The sequence below is a fragment of the Euleptes europaea genome, chromosome 6, assembly GCF_029931775.1.
Source record: "Euleptes europaea isolate rEulEur1 chromosome 6, rEulEur1.hap1, whole genome shotgun sequence".
Classification (NCBI taxonomy): domain Eukaryota; kingdom Metazoa; phylum Chordata; class Lepidosauria; order Squamata; family Sphaerodactylidae; genus Euleptes; species Euleptes europaea.
In genome coordinates, this window is record NC_079317.1 from 84,694,894 (window position 1) to 84,713,797 (window position 18,904).

The 18,904-nt window shown below is 43.8% G+C and overlaps 1 protein-coding gene across 2 annotated transcripts in view; it reads left to right on the plus strand.

Annotated features, from left to right (window-relative positions):
* Nucleotides 1-17,858, plus strand: part of NRIP3 (nuclear receptor interacting protein 3) — a 41,253-nt gene extending 23,395 nt beyond the window's left edge. The window contains exons 3-8 of one of the 2 annotated variants that reach the window (XM_056851154.1): nucleotides 1,030-1,112; nucleotides 12,653-12,792; nucleotides 14,838-14,890; nucleotides 15,001-15,095; nucleotides 17,417-17,500; nucleotides 17,804-17,858. In XM_056851154.1, coding sequence (XP_056707132.1) covers nucleotides 1,030-1,112; nucleotides 12,653-12,792; nucleotides 14,838-14,890; nucleotides 15,001-15,095; nucleotides 17,417-17,500; nucleotides 17,804-17,819 — 471 coding nt within the window. In that variant the 3' untranslated portion in view covers nucleotides 17,820-17,858. The remainder of the gene's footprint in view (nucleotides 1-1,029; nucleotides 1,113-12,652; nucleotides 12,793-14,837; nucleotides 14,891-15,000; nucleotides 15,096-17,416; nucleotides 17,501-17,803) is intronic. The other variant, XM_056851155.1, reaches the window with a different exon arrangement.
* Nucleotides 17,859-18,904: the final 1,046 nt, after the last annotated feature.

Genomic DNA, 18,904 nt, shown 5'->3' on the forward strand with positions numbered 1-18,904 from the left:
TCAGGTACTAGCTGGAGATCTCCTGCTATTACAACTGATCTCCAGCTGATAGAGATCAGTTCACCTGGAAAAAATGGCCACTTTGGCCATTGGACTCTGTGGCATTGAAGTCCCTCCCCTCTCCAAACCTAGGGTTCCCAGGTCCCTCTTTGCCACCGGTGGGAGGTTTTTGGGGCGGAGCCTGAAAAGGCCGGGGTTTGGGGAGGGGAGGGACTTCAGTGCCACAGAGTCCAATTGCCAAAGCGGCCATTTTCTGCAGGTGAACTGATCTCTATCGGCTGGAGATCAGTTGTAATAGCAGGAGATCTCCAGCTATTACCTGGCTGTTGGCAACCCTATCCAAACCCCATCCTTGTCAGGCTCTGCCCCAAAAATCTCCAGGTATTTCCCAACCCGGACCTAGCAACCCGAAGCTCGGGCCAGATACACATATATGGTAAGGTACATCAGCCAAAAAGCCAGGAGATGGTTTACACAGTTAAAGTTTTCCTACATGGGATGCATCCTGATTACTGACTGTCTCCAGAAGTACATTCAAATGGAGAACGTGAAGAGAGATTTGGCCTTCCACAAATACTGGCACAGCATTCAGGTGTTAAAACTGCAGCGCCACATTTTTCATGCACCGTGAACGCGGGGCTGCTTTTGTGGTAGCTGTACATGTTCCCATGGATGCTTGGGTCAGACCCCATGTTCTCCTCAAGATGTATTCCAATCATGAGGAAGATTTTTCCTGTGTGATCCAGTCCAAGGCTAATAAGATTGTAAGTAAAGTCCGTGGGAAAGCACGACTCACATCCCGGTTGCTGGAACGTTTAATGTGAATATACGGTACTTTGTATCTGTTTTCTTGGTAAGCTACTGAAAGCACTGGTGGTATCTTGAAAAACCTGTCTTCCGGTGAAGGTAGAAACAGTGTTCAAGATGCTTCATGGGGAGGCCGGTGCTTTGACTTCATGAATACATGTCAAAATTAAGTATTTGCTCACCTTCTACTGGTTTTTTCAAGCGCTTGATTTGCCTCTACAGTGTTCTGGGAAGGAGCTGCACGTAGCAATTGATACTGGATGTCAGCCCAACATCATATCATCTGCATGTTTGGAGCGACTAGGGTAAGTAGCACCATTTAAAGGCTGTCACTGACCGGAATGGGTCCCAAACGCTCATGTTTCCCAAGGACGCTCGTCTGTCTCGGAGCCAAACTTAAATTCTTCTCCTTTGGAACTGTTCAGTGGTTGCTTCTGAGAACCTAGCTTTAGACTGGGATATCTGATGAAAACTTACAACAAGAAAAGGGATGCAGGATAAATAGTAGAGTTTTTAGTGGCTATAGCCCTAGAGACTGATTTTCAGGATTTAATTTGAACCCAATGCCCAAGTGGGATTTGCTCGTAGTGTGGCATCTTTCATCTATGTTTCTTGGCCATCAGTCTGCTATAGGAAAGGCTCGGAGACAGAGGATTGTTTCCCAGAGAGCTGAATAGAGTTTGAGAGGAGCATCATTTTAACGGCATGCTACTTTTGTTCCACTGTCATATCACATCAAAGTTTTCCAGGTTTTTGAAATAATTTTAAAAAGTTTGCCCAAGACAAGAGGTTTGAATTACTACATTAAAAACATAAATCGCTCTTTCAATCTTTCCCTACCATTCTATAATAAGAGCAGTAGTCGTTTATTGCTCATTAACTGACCCTAGAAGCTAAAATGACTAAACTGAGGCTATCGTATTTTGGTCACGTCATGAGACGACAAGAGTCACTGGAAAAGACCGTCATGATAGGAAAAGTTGAGGGCAGCAGGAAAAGAGGAAGACCCAACAAGAGATGGATTGACTCAATAAAGGAAGCCACAGCCTTCAATTTGCAAGATCTGAGCAAGGCTGTCAAAGATAGGACATTTTGGAGGACTTTCATTCATAGGATCGCCATGAGTCGGAAGCGACTTGATGGCACTTAACACACACAACAAAGTCATAAGCATATACATATAACACATAGATGCCTAAAATACATGAAGTGTATAAAGCTTCTAAGAAAGTTATACATGTTCAACAAAAACTCTTAAGCCAAATGCCAGTGTCATTTACCCGGGATAGTTTTAAAACCATTACCTGGGTCAAATATTTGGTGATCTGATGGATTTTCTCGATATCCACCTATAAATATGATAGGAGAAGGGGAACGATCCAGGGTTCAGAGGGAAGATTGTACTTTGTTAAGATAGGTGTGATCCACTTAGTTCTCTCCTTGTTCCAATTTTTGCAAAATAGAAGTGCCGTAAGGTTTTTATTTCGCAGGTTCCGCAATCACACAGGTGGTCGCTAAAGGGAATTTTTAAAAAGTGGCCCTAAACAAACAAATAAAGTGTCTCTCTAGCTTTGTTTTAAGTTAATATTATTTTGGTTTGAGGTATCTGATATCTGGAAGGAAGATTGTGAAGCCCTACACAGACAGGTCCTACCGCAGTGATGGCGAACCTTTTAGAGACCGAGTGCCCAAACTGCAACCCAAAACCCACTTATTTATTGCAAAGTGCCAACACGGCAATTTAACCTGAATACTGAGGTTTTAGTTTAGAAAAAACAACTCATACATTAACATCCAGACTATTGAAACAGAACAAGCTTAGCCTCCAGCTATGCCATGCTGTGAGCTATGCTCCCCTCCAACCTAGCTCCTCTCCAACCCCACCACGGGAAGCACCTTTGCCACAGACTCAACAGGCTGCCGTCCGCGCCACACCCTCACGCCGCATGTGAGCTGCCCTGCCACATGTGACGGGAGGGAGGAAGAGCTCCCATTGGGCTGCTGGGCAGAGGGGCGGGTGATGTGAGAAATGCCCTCGGGTGCGCGTGGAGATGGTGAGGGGAGCAGCCTGGCCCCGCGTCCCTCTGGCTTTCTAGTAACGAACTCAGGCAAACTCTGTGCTGGGGCGATGGCGTGCGTGCCCACAGAGAGGGCTCTAAGTGCCCCCTCTGGCACGCGTGCCATAGGTTCGCCACCACTGTCCAACCGTATGACGAGTTATCACTTTCTGAGCTTGGCTTTGATGGCTTCTTTGAAATAACTTAGGAGTGTTTTCAGTCTGGAAACACAGCTGTGATGGGATCGTTTCACTATGGTTATGCAATCAATCACAATTTTTTCTGCCTAAGTACTACCGCATACTGCTGAGTAAATAAATGCCACCTTCTTGCAGAAATCTCTAATGACTTCTTTGTACAGTATTGTGGCTTTCAGTAACTAGGGAGAGCTGCACCTTCTAATGATCAAATTACCACTGAGCAATTTATATGCTTGCTTTACAGACAAGTCATGATTATGCATTTAGTGGTTTATGCTATAAAGTATTCTGCATCCTTGCGTGTAAGTAAGCAGGACCCCCTTGCCCCGGAGCCTGTAAGCATATTTCTGGCTGCCAGGCAAATTTTGTCTGCCTTTGGTAGTTCAATGACAGGCAGAAACTTCACAGACCATGCTTTTCAGGCTGCCACAGAAGGATGGTTCTGTTGAATTTCTACCTGTTGCACAGTCAGTTCATCTTTATTATTATGGCCTACAGCCCATGCCTGTTTCACACCTTTAAAGATAAAAGAGCCAGCTCAGAAAAGGAAGGCAACTGTCTTCTGGAATGAGTGGGCTTTCAGCAAAGATATGCGGCGTTTTCAGCCGGACAGTATAGCTGCTGTTTAATTTATTTGTTTTTAAAAACTTCTCCCTTGCTCTTCCAAAGCTGATGGTGGCATGAAAACAGCAGCTTGCAGCAGTGACAGTAGCATGTGAGGCTGCTGAGGCTGTGGGAAACTTTGCCTACTGACTGCTTTACTTCAAATTGCTATTAAAGGGCCCGTCAGGACAATTTTCTTCTGGTCAGTTGGCAATCTAAGCTGAAAGGATTCCTGTTGTGACCGCACTTCTTTGTGATTCAGTTTGGAGCAATGGCCAGTCATGCAGGCTGCCGTAACCAACAACTCTACCTTGCTTTGTGTCTGTGTTGCAAGAAACATTTGCTTCCCTAAAGCGTAGGGTTGCCAACCTCCAGGTAGTAGCTGGAGATCTCCTGCTGTTACAACTGATCTCCAGCCGATAGAGGTCAGTTTACCTGGAGAAAATGGCTGCTTTGGCAATTGGACTCTATGGCATTGAAGTCCCTCCCCTGACCCCTCCCCAAACCCTGCCCTCCTCAGGCTCTGCCCCCAAAATCTCCCGTAGGTGGCAAGGAGGGACCTGGCCACCCTTCTAAAACTTCAGACCATCTTTGAAGGAGACCACAACAGGAAACCTGTCTAGGTACAGATTGTGTATACGTGTTGGGGAGGGGTCCCCTGTGACTGAAGTTACTTCTTGGAGTCTTTTCAGTACCTCTGGTATACTTAGGTGAATTGCTTTTTGGAGTAACCTCTCATAAGTTACCTTTCTTGTCCCAGGCAATTGATAAATCAATCACTAGGAGGAGGGTTACTGTCTTTTGAGTTGACCCATGTTGCTGTGCCTTCATGGGATCAGCAGCCATTGGCACGTGATGCCATTGGCATCAACAGTCATGGGATCAGCAGCCATTGGCATGTGAAGACATTGAGCTCCAAACCATGAAAAGTTTCACCAGTTAATTGTTGCAAACCAATCTGCTGTTAAAAGCACAAGACCAGCTGGCAAACTCCTTGGAAAGTTGCATTCTTTGGTGTGTTGCTGACTAAAATTAGATTGTTAAAACTCGTATTGTTGGGTGTAAAGGTAATGATTGACATCTTTGCTTATATTTCCTTGTTCTCTGTATCAGAGTTAGGGTTGCCAGCTCCAGGTTGGGAAATACCTGGAGATTTTTTGGGGTGTGGAGCCTGAGGAGGGCAGGGTTTGGTGAGGGGAGGGACTTCAATGCCATAGAGTCCAACTACCAAAGTGGCCATTTTCTCCAGGTGAACTGAACTCTATCGGCTGGAGATCAGATGTAATAGCAGGAGATCTCCAGCCACCACCTGGGGGTTGGCAACCCTAATCGAGTGTCTCATTTTCCTGATCATTGTTGAGCCAAAGGCAGTAACAAAGTGATGACGGATTTTGTAAAAGATTAGTTTTTTAAAACTCTTCAGTAGAGGCCGTTTCCAGGGTACCATTTGAGTGTGAGAATGCTAAACACTTTTTTGTGTGTGTGCAATAGTTCACAACCATTTGTGAATCTTTTTCTTCTTTGTTTTAGTAAGGTCTCTGATGGGTTTGCCCTCCTTTTCTGAATCGGGGTATAATTTGGAAGCTGTACTGGAGCCCAGTGCTTGTTTTCAACTGTAGGGCTCAGCTGGGTCTATGAGGGGTTTCATGTTCAGAAGGCAGGATTTGCAGGCCGGCTTGAGCCCCAGCACTTCTCAATTTAGAAATTAATTTAAAACTTGGTAGAGTCAAGCTGTACGATCTTGTTTCAGGGAAACAAGAGCATGTATTTCCTGGGGAGGAAGGGTGGAAGGAGAGAGAACACGGAGTCTAGTACTTGCCATATGGTGATCAATCATTTAGCCATGCATCTCAGCCAGAAGAACTGTCTGCCCACTAGGCCACATGAAACAAGCTTCTGTGCCAATATTGAGAAATATTTAAATTACCCAGTAGAGATGTTCTTTGACAATGAGATGACACACTGGCTCTGTATTAGTTTTTGGCTTGTTTGTCAGAAGGAGAAATCTGAGAAAGGTCAGAAATCCAATGAATGTAGGGTTGCCAGGTTACTCTTCGCCACCAGCGGGAGATTTTAGGGGCGGAGCTTGGGGAGGGCGGGGTTTGGAAAGGGGAGGGACTTCAGTGCCATAGACTTCAATTGCCAAAGCAATCCCCAAATCCCCAAACGTTGCCCTCCTCAGGCTCCACCCCAAAAACTTCCTACCGGTGGCAAAGGGGGACCTGGCAACCCTAATTGTGAGGGCAAGTTTTGCTCCAGATACTAAATAATAAATAATAATTTATTATTAGGTCTATGACCGCAGTCTTTGACCAAGGGAGGAGGAAAGGAAGGGAGGAGAAGACGACGGAGGATAGGAAACATAATACATAGTAAACATAATAAGGATAATACAATCTTAAGTTAACAATACTAAAAATTAGGCGTCAGCCCAATAAGTAAAAATCCTAACTAAAATAAACTGGGGGCGGAGCAAACTGACTAAAAATTGCCAGAGGTAGGCGTTGAGAGTTCTTTCTTCTTAAGAGCAGCCACTCTGGCCAAAAAGCAGGCAACATTTGATGTGGCTGCACCATTAGTTGAGTCGCCAAGCAAAAAAGGCAACACCCAGGCATGTAGAGGGAGGTTCAAGCTGGTGAGGATTGGAGCAATAAGAGCATTTCTATCTTGAGACCAGTGAGGACAGTGGAGCATCAGATGGTCCAACGTTTCAATTTCGCCCGTGTTACATGGGCAGAGATGGTCCGGAAAAGGTATCCCGGTATATCTGCCCAACATGACCATGGATGGAAAGGCATTTAAACGAGCTAAAAGGAGAGCCCGACGATGTGAGAAGATTGAAACCTTAAAGTGCAACTCTGGAAGCTTCTCTGATAGGGGGAGTCCCAAGACCAGACCGGAGCAAGTACGTCTGGCCCTCCCAACCGTACTGGCCCAATCTAACTCCTTCATTTGATTAATTAATTTGATTAAGCCATGTTTGATTCATTCTCCGCCAGCTCCGGTGGGGAGGATGCTTTTATTTATTTAGTTAGTTTTAATCAGTGTACCTATAGTTTAATTAAGACTTAAAACTTTAATTAAAGTTTATCAAGTTAATAAACAGTGTACCTACCTATATAGTTTAAGTTTAAGAAATTTGGCTCTCAAAAGAAATCTCAATCGTTGTACTGTTGATATTTGTCTCTGTTGACTAATGAGTTTGCCGACCACTGCGCTAACAGATTCAGCCAGGGGTTGGGGGCCGGGTCCTTAAGAGTAAGATGGAGAAACCCCACCTGGGACAGGAGATTGTCATCAGGCAACTTAAACCTAAGCTTAATTGCTCTCCTCCATGCACGTGCCTCAAGCGAGGGTTGGGCCAATTCCATATGGAGGGAAGCCCAGCAACACACCTCGGGGTTCCAGTAATTCTCCTGAGAAAATTGTTCAAAAGGCAATCTAGTTTCTCATCCACGCCGGAAATCCAAATGTCTGCTCCATACAGAATCTGGGAAACCACCTTCGCGTTGAAGACATCAATGGCAGACGAGATGTGCTTGACCCCCTTGGTTCGAAAAAACCTCTCTACCATTACAGTGGTGGATCTTGCTGTCTTCTTCACATGGTCCAAATGGGCAGACCAAGATAGGTTGTAACTGAAGACAATGCCCAAGTAGCGGAAGGTGGAAACCCATTCGAGTTGTCCGTTTTTGACCTTGAAAAACTGGGAGCCTCTTCTCTTGGTGGCAGAAAAGCGAAGCACCTTTGACTTGGCGTAATTCACAGTGAGTGCTTCTTGGTCACAATATTCCAAGAAGAGATTGATAGTGGACCTCAGCCCCACTTCTGATGTCGCCAACAAAACCGCATTGTCCACATATAATAAAAGTGGTATGGGCTGACCGGCCAGATATGGGGTGTGTTTTGCTCCCTCTTTGATATGCGGCACCAAATTGTTGATGTTGAACAGAGAGGGAGAAAACAGGCATCCCTGTCTTACCCCCTTTTGAACTGGGAAAGAATCTGTCAGTGTACCACTGGGGCTCCAGATACTGTAAAGGGTCATTTACACCAAAGCTTCTTAAACTGTGGGTTGCGACCCCATGTGGGCTCATGTAACTAAATGTGGGGGTCACCAAAAATTCGGCAACAGTAAAAGAATTGTTTTTAAATAAATTTCTTTATGATTTATTATCAGTAAATATTTGATTTGTATACCTATTTTATATACCTATATGCCCAGAGTCGCATAAAAATTTCTCAGGCAAAAAGGGGTTACGAGCGGAAAAGGTTTAATAAGCCCTGATTTACACTATGAACCAAGGTCTGGGGCCAAAACAGTATTTGGCTAGCAACTCCATTCATGCTATTCTTAGTTCTTTAGAAGAGGAGCAAAAACTAAAATGCAAGAAATAATTTATTTAGAATATTTATACTGATAAGATTATCAGCAAAGCTCCCTGTAGAAAGTTAAAAGCACAATAAAGGACTCAGTAAAATAAAATGAACACCCACGTTAAAGGCAAAGCATCCAGCAAGTCATAAGATATTAAAACACATTATATAGCAGTCTCCAACAGCTAACAGTAAACCATAAGACTAATAGTGGGGGTGAGAGGCAGGGAATCAGCTGGCCAAAGTGGAAATAAAATAATTGCAGTGCCTTTTGTGTGCTCAAAAGTGTTGTGTGTGTGTGTAAAGAGCCTTCAAGTCGCAGCCGACTTATGGCAAACACTTTTTTGGGGTTTTCATGGCAAGAGACTAACAGAGGTGGTTTGCCAGTGCCTTCCTCTGCACAGCAACCCTGGTCTTCCTTGGTGGTCTCCCATCCAAATACTAACCAGGGCTGACCCTGCTTAGCTTCTGAGATCTGACAAGATCAGACTAGCCTGGGCCATACAGGGCAAAGCTAAAAGTGTCATAGACATTATTAAGCCCGTCAGAATATTGAAAAGTTACACACACATAAAGGAGGGTTGTGCATTTTAGCTACTAAAATTAAATGTGCCCCATTTAATTCATGGAAGAAATTGGAAGGAAGCACAAGGAAGAAAATTGAGCAAACTAGGAAGGAGGCTCCCCCCCCCTTTTTTTTTTTTTTTTTTGCTGAACGGTGTGATGCTTTTAACAGGCAGGAAAATGGATCATTCAAAGAAGCTGGCATCAAAGTTCCTTTGGTATCTCTGCCTGGGTCATGAATCAGTCATGGATGACTCATCTTGCAAAAGAGAATAGGAGAAAAGTAACCTCAAAGGGGGCATAAATAAATATATATTCTTGTGGGAAAAGAGACTCTTGCTTTCAGAGAGATTTTTGAAGTAGTTATTCAGTACAGCCATGTAACCAGGACACCACTGAGGGAAAGGAGGGAGACATCAGAGAATTGTGAAGTACTTTGCTTTAGCAATCTGAGGATTGTCATCATAGCCCCATCTCCTGTGCAGGTCCCAAACAAGGGAATCTATAAGAGCCTGGCCTGTAGCAGACTATGAGTTTAGAAGCATATTTTTAAAAGATGACATTTATGTGATCCGTGTTGCAAACATTTGATTTAAAAAAAATTTTTTTTGCACATGTAAACTTTGTACTTTTCTCTTGCCTAAGGGTATTGCTAGGGTGCCTAGGGAGGAAAGGGTTCCTGTGATTTTAAAGGTTTTGTAGAGGGAATTCCTGCAGGCATAGTTTTTCTCATCCCAGCACTTATTGCCATTTCCCAGAATTCGTAAGCATCAAAGTTGAAGGAACCCTGTCCTTTCCTGAATATTAGGGGGAAAGCTCCTGGATAAAACCACTTCCTATGAAGCGACAATAGGCAGTGGGCCTCCAGAATGCACACTGCACCTCTTGAAAGCTTATACCCTGAAACTCTGGTTGGTCTCTAAGGTGCTAAGTGTGGTGTAGTGGTTAAGAGCGGTGGACTCTAATTTGGAGAACTGGGTTTGATTCCCCACTTTTCCACATGAGCGGCAGACTCTAATCTGGTGAACCGGGTTGGTTTCCCCACTCCTATACATGAAACCAGCTGGGTGACCTTGGGCTAGACTCAGTTCCCTCCGAACTCTCTCAGCCCCACCTAGCTCACAGGGTGTCTGTTGTGGGGAGGGGAAGGGAAGGAGATTGTAAGCCGGTTTGATTCTCCTTGAAAGGTAGAGAAAATTGGCATGTAAAAAACAACTCTTCTTCTTCTTCTTCCTCCTCCTCCTCCTCCTCTTCTTCTTCTTCTTCTTCTTCTTCTTCTTCTTCTTCTTCTTCTTCTTCTTCTTCTTCTTCTCCTTCTTCTCTTGAATCTAACTGTTCCACTGCAGACCAACACGGCTGCCTTCTGAAACTATCCACGTTGGAATGTTCATCAACATTCCTGTCAGTGGGCATAGATCGAAGACTCCAGTGCATAAAAGCTGCAGAGGTCAACTAGCTGACATGAACTCCATCTGATCTCTAAAAAAAGCATCGTGCACATCCTAAGAAATTTTTGCCTTAAGAAACTGATTGTTTGATGGTTGTGCTGACATTTCAAAGAAATCTGTAGAGCCCCAAGACCTTTCCGTAGTGATGGTTCTGGTACCGTGTAAAGCATATCAAGGAGCAGGAAGTAGGTCAGGACTTAAAAGCGCCCATCTCCACAAACGCTACTTGACAGAGCAAGAGAACATTGTGTATTAGCAGAAGATGAAAGGCTTGCCAGTTTCTAATATCTTATTAATTTGTTCCTTTTACCCACGAGGCAGGCTGGCACAATCTGCTACTGAGCTAAAACATCGGCACCTTCCTCCTTCCTACATGGCTCTAAAATCATGGACCAAAACAAACTGAAGACCTAGAGCATATGCTGTCCTTTTAGCTTGCTTTTCACAGTCCACTGTGAAACAGTATCTTCAGGTGGTGGTTGAGGCATTCGCACTGAAATTTAACCACCTGTTTCACACAGGCTGGGAAGTTTCTGCATCATCAAGAAATGAGTCCCCCCCACCCGTAAAAGTTTTTTATTGTTGGTCTGGGACCGTATTAAACATTTCAATTTCGGAGTCCCCCCCACCCTGTTCATTCATACTACATCTAAACGAGCTCCCCTCTGCTTCCTATTCATTTACCTGTTTCATTGTTCATCTGATGGTGTCTCAGTTACATTATTGTGAATAAGAACCACATCTTAATGATCCATGAATAGGAGGACCCTTTAAGAATTTTATGCCCTTTCTCGGCTACCATAGGCAACTCCTGTAGATGAGGATTTCAGAGGAGATCTGTGTATCATAGGAATGACATTGCTCATTGGTGTTTTCATAGTCGTACATTTTTTAACTTACACGCTTAATTCAGTACATATCTAACTAAATGCCTAGCATCTTCAAGTCTGTTTGTTCTTGGGTAGCAGGATTTGGCACCAGGAGAGCAGTATTGTCAGAGTAGACAATACTGGGCTAGCCGGGCTGATGGCTGGATTCACTTATAAGTAGGGTTGCCAGGTCCGTCTTTGCCGTTGGTGGAAGGTTTTTGGGGCAGAGCCTGAGGAGGCGGGGTTTAATTAATTAAACCACATCTTTGACTTTTCTGGTGGAGAAGTCATGTTAGTCTGTGCAGTAAAAATCAGCACGAGTCTTGTGGCACCTTAAAGACTAGCTTTTTAAAATTCTAGCATAAATATAGAGCCATATTTGAGATACAGGTGGTGAGTCCTTGCTACACATGGTCACGAAGGTAAAAGTTGTAAACAGTAGATCAAAGGGCCATGAAATGTAAGAAGTCCCGTGTCTGATGTAATTATGTAATATTCAAGCGCAATCAAGAACTGTACAGAAACCATTGCATAGTTATGTCAAATCTTTTATTTTTTTGCATTTTGTGGCACTTTGACCCTACTGTTTACAACTCCCCCCCAATATCCTCATTCTTGCCAAGTGAGAACCTACCTCATGCACATCTGATGAAGTGGATTCTTTGCTTTTCAAACACCCTTGGAGGATGGGGGGATGGGACGACATCAGGCTTTAACACAGGGGTGGGGAACCATTTTTCCGCTAAGGGCCATTTGGATATTTATAACATCATTCGCAGGTAGGGTTACAATTAAGTGGACAGCTTCTAGCAGTCTTAGCTAGACAATGTTCGAATGACTATTTAAGTCTACTAATTGGATACAGGTGTAATTGATATAAAACATATCTTAAAGGAGAAAACAATCACAAAATTGCAGACCACATATGATCTTAAAAGGTGGAAGACCAACTAATACAATGAGCCAATGTCCACTTAATTGTAAGCTATGAGCTTTGCAGCATAGTGGTATGTATACCTTATTTCTTGTTTGTATTTCCTTATATGTATTTTATGTTTTATGTAGCAATGGGAGTAGCCCCGTATGTTTTATTCTGTTTTTCCTCCGTAGAGATAGATGTACATCTCTTGCTGTTTGTTTAAATTATTCCTGACGGATGAAGCCACAGCGAAATGGATTTTACCAGAATTCCATCTTGGAACATAGGTTCACCCCTATGAACTTTCATTGACCATCTGTCCACACCAGGATCTCCATACAGTTGTTCTTTGGAGTTCTTGGATATCAGTTGCTTATGCCGGAGTTTTTGTTTTACCCAGGTTTTTGCGGCCATTCACCGTTTTCCGGGTTTTCTTTATACCACCGCCCTTTGGTATTTGTGGGCAGTCCCGGCTTCTCTGCTTTTCTCTGTACTTTGTTACATATCGGGACTCTTTGGCTACATTGTAGTGTATGATATGCTTATGTTATTTCAATACATTTGAATTGATGGCATTAGTGCTTGTTATTGTTGGAGGTTGGCAACCCTATCCAATGGTTTTGCAGTGGGGTGATTTCCGTGGAGGCTCTGCCTACATGAATTTGTCTTGGCTGGCTTCAGTATTCTAAATGTTAATTCGCTAAGAGAAAGGACTGACTAGGATTTTTGATGCTCAGCAGCAAATGTATTGCCATCCTAAATTGAACAAACCCCTGTTGTAAACCCAGTGGCTGTTTTCCATGTACAGGCTAAAGGAACACGTGGAATTCTACAAACCTGAAGATGAGAAGATTTCATTGCTACACAATATGAAAGTGATCGGCCATATAGAACACCTGGCTCTTACAATAGGGACTATCCCTATGGACTGTTCTGCAGTGGTTACAGGTGAGTGTTGCATAGGCAGCTGAGAAGTCTACTGCTGTTAATTTGTGCTTGTTAAGAACATGGCTGAAGTTGTTTGATTGTCTTAAACAATGTATCTTAAACACTGGATCTCTATGATGTGGACATCTGTGTCTCATAGGCAAGAGGCAGATTATTTTTTCAGGGAGTTGAGGATTGTTGAAAGGGGGGCTTTGCTTGTGGTGTATTTGCTGTTAAATAGGTTTGATTGGTTTTTGTATAGTTTCAAAAAACCTGCAAAACATGTGTGGCTAGAGATGACAAAAGAAGTATGCATGTACACCATGCTCTCAAATCACTTCCAGAATCATCTTTCTCCCAGCCATAGAAATCCACAGAGGGTAGGGTTGCCAACCACCAGGTGGTGGCTGGAGATCTCCCACTATTACAACTGATCTTCAGCCGATATAAATCAGTTCCTCTGGAGAAAATGGCTGCTTTGGCAATTGGACTCTATGGCATTGAAGTCCCTCCCCTCTCCAAACCCACCCTCCTCAGACTCCACCCCCAAAATCTCCAGGTATTTCCCAGCCTGGAGCTGGCAACCCTAACAGAGGGATGGTCTGTCTTTTGACCCTAGAGCATTAGTGTTGCATGCCTGAGGTCACAGGTTCAGTTCACAGCATCCCCAGTTAAAGGATCTCAGGCAGCAAGGAAGGGGATGAATTCTGTTGTCACCTCTGATCAAACAGGCTGTACCTGTTTTTTTAAACAACACAAAGCTCCGCAAATCCCATTGGTTAGAGGTGAAAGTAGAATGTGTATAAAAACCTCAAACTGAGATCCCTCTATCAAACTTCCTTTAACTCTTCCTCCAGCATCTAGAGATACATTGTGGGTTTCGGCAAGAAGAATTCTTCTTGCTGCTAATTTCTAATTGGAAGCATATACTTTTCTATATTTGAAATTGCTAGGGTTGCCAGGTCCCTCTTTGTCATTAAATGCAGATCATGGGAGCATTGGTTTCTGGTCATTAGCCTCCTGGGAAATCAGTCCAGTGCCCTTCCAGATGCTGATGGCATTTAGCAACACATATAGACTCAGATTTATTAATACGGCAAAGCCATTAAAATATTCATATCGATTACAAGATAGAATTAAAAGATACAGTATCTAAAACTATAGGATATATAATTCTTAAATAGATAAATACGTTAGATAAAAACCTCAGATTAAAATAACATTCTCCATTTTAGGTTAGATTGCCAAACCCCCGCTTTATTTGACGAATCTTGTATATTGTAGCACAGAATTTAGCTACTTGTTTCGTCGTCTGGGCTGACCCCTTCCCATAGGAGATTCCTCAACCTCCCTTCCTCAGAGCTGCCCTTTGTTAGATTAGGGAGAGGGGAAATTAGCTGAAGTCTTGCTTCCTCATAAAAAGAGCATCTGAAGAAAACATGCGCAATGGACTCGACTTCACCCACCTTACAGGGATACTCCCATTCTGATCTAGATAACCTTTTGAATCTGGCTTCTGGAATCGCTGATGGTAAGGTAGTACTTCTGGCTAATGAAAAAGCCCTTCTTTGTTTGTTCGTTTCCAGGAATGACAGGTATTCTGCTGGCGCTAACACATATCTGTTGCTGATTGGGGCTCACAAGCTCATTTTGGGGTTCAGTATCAAAGAGCCTCTGCCTAACTAATTGCTTTGCTTGGTCACCGTTGTGCTCTAACAGAAAGTGGGTGGAGAATCCCAGACTTTAATTTGACTCTCCTCTCAGTCTGTTGCCACCATCTGGATTGAAAATCATCACCAACGAGTAATGGCAGAAGGCCTAGCAACACATATAGATGGGACAATTTACACTGTGGCTGGTCTATTAAGAAATGTCAAATTAAAGGGAGGGGAGGTTTTGCTCAGGGTCTCTTTTTCCAATGCCTTGTGATGCAGCTAGAGGAAGATGAGAGGAAAGTCCCTTGCAGCTTTCAGTGGCCTGACTCTCCACAGCTGTCATCGTAGTCTTGCATTTCTTGGTAGTTAAACTTTCCCTTTCTGAATCTGAGTATCTTTTTTCCTCAGAAGACGACGACGAGAAACACTTCTCTCTGGGGTTACAGGCACTGAAATCTTTGAAGGTAAATCTCCCCTTTCTCCTACTCTGGTGGTGGTGTTTTTCCTGTCGCTGAGGAGACGACAACTTGTTCTTCCATTTATTTTCTTACGTTTATGTTCACTCTCTTTCCAGTGTGTGATAAATATGGAGAAGCATCACCTGGTCCTGGGAAAGTCAGACAGGGAAGAAATCCCATTTGTTGGTAATGTCTCTTCACACGAAGAGAAGTGAGTGTATAATTTTAAAGCTGTGCTTAATTTAGGAACAGTTCATGCAACCAAGTTGGCGAGGCGAATGATGAGTAGATCTTGGCTGTGACTGGCATTGGCACGTGAGGGAGGGGTTTTGTGACTGTTCACCACTTGTCAAACTAGACAAGCTAGTAGAGGGGGGGGTCTGTTTGTGAGGGGTCACGGCTCTGTCAGAAGACCCATTTCACACGCAAATGGTCCAATGTTCAATTTTTGGCATTTCTGGATAAAGAATGTCAGGGCCAAACTAGATGTCCAACCCAGAGACACTTCCACCATTTTAAAGCCTAACAAGGGCAATTTAAAAATGCCATGAGGGCCTGATTCTGAATGGGCCTGCAGTACGGTAGAACAAGGCACTCTGGTTTCCCCAGTGCCTTTTTCAGGAGTGCCTCATCCTACTGAGCAGCAAGCCCAATAAAAATAATAGAATCATAGAGTTGGAAGGGGCCATACAGGCCATCTAGTCCATCCCCCTGCTCAGTGCAGGATCAGCCTAGAGCATCCCTAACATGTGTTTGTCCCGCCTCTGTTTAAAGACTGCCAGTGAGGGGGAGCTCACCACCTCCCTAGGTAGCTGATTCCACTGTAGAGAAACTCTTACTGTAAATATTTTTTCCTAATATCCAGCCGGTACCCCTCCGCCTGCCCTGACCTGGATGGCCCAGGCTAGCCTGCTCTCGTCAGATCTCAGAAGCTAAGCAGGGTTGGCCCTGGTTAGTATTTGGATGGGGGACCACCAAGGAAGACCAGGGTTGCTGTGCAGAGGAAGGCACTGGCAAACCACCTCTGTTAGTCTCTTGCCATGAAAACCCCAAAAGGGGTCGCCATAAGTCAACTGCGACTTGACGGCACTGTACACACACACCCCTCTCCGCCTGCAATTTAAACCCATTATTGCGAGTCCTGTTCTCTGCTGCCCACAGGAACAGCTCCCTGCCCTCCTCTAAGTGACAGCCCTTCAAATTCTTAAAGAGAGCAATCATGTCCCCCCTCAACCTCCTCCAGACTAAATATTCCCAACTCCCTCAGCCTTTCCTCATAGGGCTTGGTCTCCAGGCCCCATCATCCTCGTCGCTCTCCTCTGCACCCGCTTGATTCTGTCCACATCCTTTTTGAAGTGAGGCCTTCAGAACTGCACACAACACTCCAGGTGTGGCCTGACCAATGCAGTGTACAGATGAACTATGACATCTTGCGATTTGGATGTTATGCCTCTGTTAATACACCCCAAGATCTCATTAGCTGTTTGTCTCTGCATCACACTGGCTGCTCATATTTAACTCACAGTCCACCCATAGCCCAAGATCTTGTTCACACACACAGCTACCTAGAAGTGTGTCCCCCATCCATTATGCGTGCCAGTCTCGTGACATTTTTAAATCTTCTTGTTAGGCATTCAAATGGTGGTGGTGTCCCTGGGTTGGACCCAGGGATTCCATCTCATCTAATTTGACCCTCAGGTTACAGGTAATGGGAAAGATCTTTCTCTGCTTGAAACACAGGAGAGCTGTTTCCCTTCAGAATAGACAGTACTATGTTAGGTGGATCAGTGTTCCGGCTTGCAAGCAGCTTCAGATGTTGCTAAGTAACTACCCAAAGGGTGCCACCGAAAAGCTGCCGTCATTAGGTCATGAGCAGCAGCAAGAGCTGAATGTGTGTGGAAGCAATCACATGAATGGGAGCAACGGTGAATGTTAATGGCATGCGTGACTCCAGAAAGCAAGACTCATTCCACATGTTCTTGCTTCCTGTTTATGCATATGATTAACATTTGACGCTTCCATCTCCCATTACATTCTGAACTGCTTCACTCCCCGGACACAATCCGCAGACAAAACAAGCCATATGAATTGGTCATTTATGTGTGCCTCAACAGCCTTAGATATGAATCTGGCTAAATGTTCTGGGTCTAATGCAATGCCAAGAGATTTTGTAAAAAAAAAACCTTTCACATTGGGATACCGCTTTTTAGAGAGTGCTTGGCAGTTGGTACACATTCCAACATTAAGATGGATGTTTCCAAGAGGGGGGAAAAAGGCAATGATTCATATTGACAGGACCATTAACTGTACCCTCTTTCTGGAAGGTGTTTTTGAGAAAAGACCTGATGACGCAGCCTGTTTGCATGAAAGCTGATGGTATGATAACATGGGTTAGGCGTGGTGGTGCCCTACCTGTCTTTTCCTTCCCTCTATTAACGTTGTGCTCTGCCATTAGCAAAAGGATAATTTAATTCACAGACTGCAAAAAACAAAACTGTGAGGTGCCGTACTTGCTAAACAGTTATTTCCTAGGGCACATCCTCATGGTAGCCACCTGCGCTCCTGGTTCAGTTCTGTAGCCCACAGCTGGAAGCCTGGGAAGTGTCCCTGGAAAAGGCAGGTACCTTTTTCCTCCAGGATCCCCTGTGCCGGCCACGATGCCGACACAGGTCACTTGCCCTTATCCCTGTCAGAAGAGCGGGCTAACTGGGGAGCAGAATAGGTAGTCCCCACCCCACCCCCGCGCTTTCATGGCATGTGCGGGTTGGATACCTTGCATGAACATATCCGGTCCCCATAAGAGAGTGGTGTGCAGACACGCCTTTGCTATGATGTTTAGAGACCAAAGCTGTGAGAATCAAGGGAAACAGAAGGAGGAGCTCTGCTGAGAGAACTGTTTTTTTAATCTTCTCATTTCAGTACTTCTGAGGCATGAAGAGAAGGCACCATCGGTGTTAGAGGGAGAAGATTGCGTATGACGGAAGAGCAGTAGGCGACCCTTGTAACTCCTGTGGACTACAGCTAGATGGTAGCTGAATGAAAGGATGGGCATTAGGGAAGAGCTTCAGACATTCACTTACCACAGCAGGGTTCTGGACAGTGAGCTTTGTACATGCAGATCATAAAACTGGTGTCCTTTACGGCCATTCAAAGTATGGAATTATGTTTGTTTTTTCTGTTGCAATCCTCTGTTTTAGTGTGACTGGATTAGTGAAATTTATGAATGGCCATTTGTGAGAAGGGGGGGGGGGAAGGACAATTTTATAACTTCCTCTTTGGAATTAACAGTGTTTAGGCTCTGAGAATCATATTGTTAAGAAAGTGTTTTTCAATAAGTAACAATTTATAGATGCTAATTAAAGATTGTTGGCTTTAAAGCAGTTGCAGAGAGACCTGATCAAGTAGAAATAACTCCCAAGTAAACATGCATTCCAGCCCTAACAAATCCTGGTTCTTTCAGAGAGTTAGTGACACCACAAAGCAATTGTTGCTTGCTCTTTATACATTCATTCCACTATTGTTCCTGTTCATGGGTTTGCAAGGCTTAAAAAAATTAATTTAAGAAAAAGCAAAAACAAAATCACCACATTTATTAGACTCGCACTCGTTTATCAGTCCCATACGGGACAAGCATAATCCAGTTTTCAGTGAATTTCTCTTCTTGTTATTGTCTATTTCTTATTCTCATATAGCTAGTTTTGCAAAGTTGTCTGCATTGTAAACCTTCCACTTCACTGCAATATAAATTCTTACAGCATGCAACAGATTTGTAACAAACATTGTCATGGTTTGATTCTGTTTCACAATTACTTTAAAAATAAGACCATTGGATCTCCTGGTGTGGGGAATATAGGATTTTAATTGATTTAATTTTAGCATATTAATTATTCACAAGAAATAATAGAGCACACCATGTTATATTTGTAAGCTGTAGTTACTTATATAAGTCTGATGAATCATGATGTTTTCCCAGTATGATTGGATCTTCTGGTTCTTTATCATTTCTCCAGTAATAATAAT